Below are 3,390 nucleotides of genomic sequence, written 5' to 3' on the forward strand. Positions count from 1 at the left end.
TTAAAAAATCGCTAATATTTTGCGATTCCCTCATATTCCTTAATTGCGATTAAGGAATCCCTTCCCATTCATTCCTATGGGCGATTTCAAGGGTTTCAAAAGGACACCCTGTTGCACCCCTGAAATGTGCATGTGTGCACATGTGCACACATACATGCCCTAAGGGCATGTATGTGTGCCACATGGCACTTTGAAAAAAGCAAAAAAGTGCTTTTTCAAAGAATTCGCAAATTACCACCAACTGTAAGTTGGTGGTAATTTGCAATATCTTATGCCAAATTCGCACGACTTAGGTGCTTTCTACATCGCATTTAAGGAATCGCAATTTGCGATTCCTTAAATGCAATCGCAAAATAGGGAATCGCAAATTTTGCGATTCTCTAATTTGCACTGCCCATTTGGGATGATACATCCCAAAAGGCATTTTCCCGTTTGCAAACGGGCCGATTCTCAGAATTGGCCCGTTTGTGAACGGGAAAAGGGCTTGATACATATGCCCCTATGTGAATTGGCCAGAATCACAGGATATTGAGCCGGCATGGATACTCGAACCTGGTTCCCCAATTTTAAGGTCTGCCGCTCTGGCCCTAATGCAGGAAAGATCAGGGGTATGAGATAGAACATAGACGATGCACAAGCCCCCACCTCCTAGTAAGGGTTTCTTCATAATCGACCATCGCAGCAGAATGCAGTTATTGGGAGGATGGGTGGGTGGAATTGGCTTCACCAGCAATGGTTAATCTATAAATAAGCAATAGGAACAGACCGTGATGGTTAATAGCCAGTGGGTCTAAATTTCAGTCCACAATACTCATGAATGCTTCTGAACATTATTATATGACATTATTTCACAAATAGGCCATGACTCATCAATGTACAGATGCCATGAGAATGTACTGGAATACTATGTCAGATGTACTGATATACTTATTCAACGTTTAAAAATTAAAATATTTCAATAAAGAAATGCTTTAAAAATGCAATTTTCGGGCCCTGCTGCCGCAAAAGAATACAGTCTTAAACTTTAACGCAGTTTTCTTCATGGTACTCTCATCCTTACATTATTGTTATGTGTAAATATAAACCTATTTGCATACACACAGAAACAAACACATTTATGAAGATTCATCGATCCCGCTGAAGAATGCATAGAGCAGCTGTCTTACTCTTAATTAGGTTGTGCGAAGTTTTTTATGCTACCAAAGTTTGTCAAAGTTCTCGATTTTTGCAGTTCGTTAGGTTTGTGCAGGCGAGGCAAACTAAAACCGGAAAACTGCAAAGTTCCCTCCTCGTTGAAGGATCAATTTAACTGCATTGCGAGAGGATTTTAACTCTAATCAAACGCATCCAAGATGGACAAGTTAAGCACACGTTTCCTCTGGAAGCTTGATTTTTGTAGATTTTTTTTCTATGTACAGTGGCAAATGCTTATTTATAGTTTGTGGTATCAATTGCTACAGAAGCCACATTTTTTAGCAAGTTTTGGATAAAGCATATTTTTTCCTACAAAATTTCACGAAGGTTGTGAGAAAACAAATTTTACAACATAGCACAACCTACAACACAGACCTGTATCAGTATAGCGAGAGATCTTCATGGTGTAAGTTGTCGTGGGAGCTCACCCTTGTACTTATGCTTTGCTCTTGGGCGCTGCAAGGCCGGCATCGAGGGAACATGCGCTTCAAATGCCTACTGAACTTTATCCCAACAAAGGCGTACAGCACCGGGTTCAAGCAGCAGTGAGAAAAGGCCACTTTCTCACAAATGTACAGGGCATATGCAAGATGCCTACTCATCTCACAATCCCACTCCTGTAGATCTGTTGTTCCTAGAAACACCAAAATATTGTAAGGAGCCCAACTCAGAAAATACACCACTATGATGATGAGGATCAGCTTGACTGTCCTTTGCCGCCTTTGGGACGGGGAGCGCAGAAGAGTCCGGAGTATATTGAAGTAGCAGAATGAGATGATAGCCAAAGAAACCAAGAAGAACAAGTTCTGCTGGTATGTGCTGGCCACCTCCCAGTTGCTATTGTCATACTCACACATGAGGAAACCATCGTGGTCGTTATCAACAGTGGTAAAAATGAGCACAGGTATGGTGGCTAGACAGCTAATGACCCAAATGATCCCAGACAGTATTATGCCGGACACGCGCCTGCGCGTCCTGAGAGCCGAGAGGGGGTGGACCACAGCCAAGTACCGGTAGATGGTCATCATCGTCAAGAAGATTATGCTGCTGTAAAATCCAACTGAGAAAACAGCGCTCATGAATTTGCAGAGCGGTTCTCCAAAAACCCATCCGAGCATGTGGTACGCTGCCCAAAATGGAAGCATGGAAGCAAAAACTAAGTCGGTGATGGAGAGGTTCACAATGAAGATGTTGGTGATGGAGGAAAGGTTTTCATATTTCACCACGATCCAGAGGACCAGGCTGTTTCCAAGCAGGCTGAAGAAGAAGATGAAGGAGTTCAAGATGGCGGTGAAGATGGCACCAAACTGAAAGAGGTCTTCATTATCGCAGGGTAAATTCAAATCAGCAATGTAGGCTGTCACATCAATGAATGCTGTTGTTCCCATCTCCATTTGTAAGGGTTACACGTCCTTTGGTTTAGCTTGAAAACAAAGAAACAAATGTTAGATTGTTTAAACAAGCTACCTGTGAAATGCGATACTTTGCATATCTGTTTTGCTCAGTTAGTAGAGTTGTTAATGAAAGCATCCTCACCTCAGTCTCATGAGTACACCGCACTGACAGCTACCGAAGCAGCAGTGAAAGGAGTTGGTTCCTTTCTGTAATATTAACTTGCACTTCCTTAAACTTTAGCAGGTGAAACTTTCAACAAATGAAGCCAGACAACGTCCACAGGTTTGCTTGCTGACCACAGAACATGCACCACCTGAAAGCAGAGGCAGAACCAAAATGACGTCAAGGCTCACCCAGGGCTGAGCTAGGGAAGGCAGCCCGTGCGGAACAGCTCGTACAACTGTTTCTGGACGTTAGTGCGCAGTCATTAACTCTGAAAATCTCCCGGTTAGTACATTAGCTGCAGTCAGCACAGCTCAGAAACAGGGCTGTGGTTGACACTCTGGGCATCATTTACAAGATTGTGATGCAGGGCAGCGCAGTAACTCACTTTACTGAGCAGTCTTGCGTCAAAAGAAAGGGCAGGAATGCACCATATCTATGAAATATGGAGCATTCCTGTGCTCTTTCACTGCGCTGGTGCACACATGGCTGCCCTGCACCAACACAGGCACCCTTGCATCATGGTGCAAGGATGTCAGCATTGTTGGAATGATTATTTTTGTGCAGGAAGGGACACCTTCCCGCACAACACAATGAATGGAGACGTTTTCTTCATAGAAAGAAAAATAAACAAGGAGA

At 43.2% G+C, this 3,390-nt stretch overlaps 1 protein-coding gene across 1 annotated transcript; it reads right to left on the reverse strand.

The window, feature by feature from the left end:
- Positions 1-541: 541 nt before the first annotated feature.
- XCR1 (X-C motif chemokine receptor 1) lies at positions 542-2,608 on the reverse strand. The gene has a single exon (XM_085606634.1). The coding sequence runs from the start codon at positions 2,586-2,588 to the stop codon at positions 1,575-1,577; it is 1,014 nt and encodes a 337-aa protein (XP_085462760.1). The 5' UTR covers positions 2,589-2,608; the 3' UTR covers positions 542-1,574.
- Positions 2,609-3,390: the final 782 nt, after the last annotated feature.

The sequence above is a fragment of the Triturus cristatus genome, chromosome 5_2, assembly GCF_964204655.1.
Source record: "Triturus cristatus chromosome 5_2, aTriCri1.1, whole genome shotgun sequence".
Taxonomy (NCBI): Eukaryota; Metazoa; Chordata; class Amphibia; order Caudata; family Salamandridae; genus Triturus; species Triturus cristatus.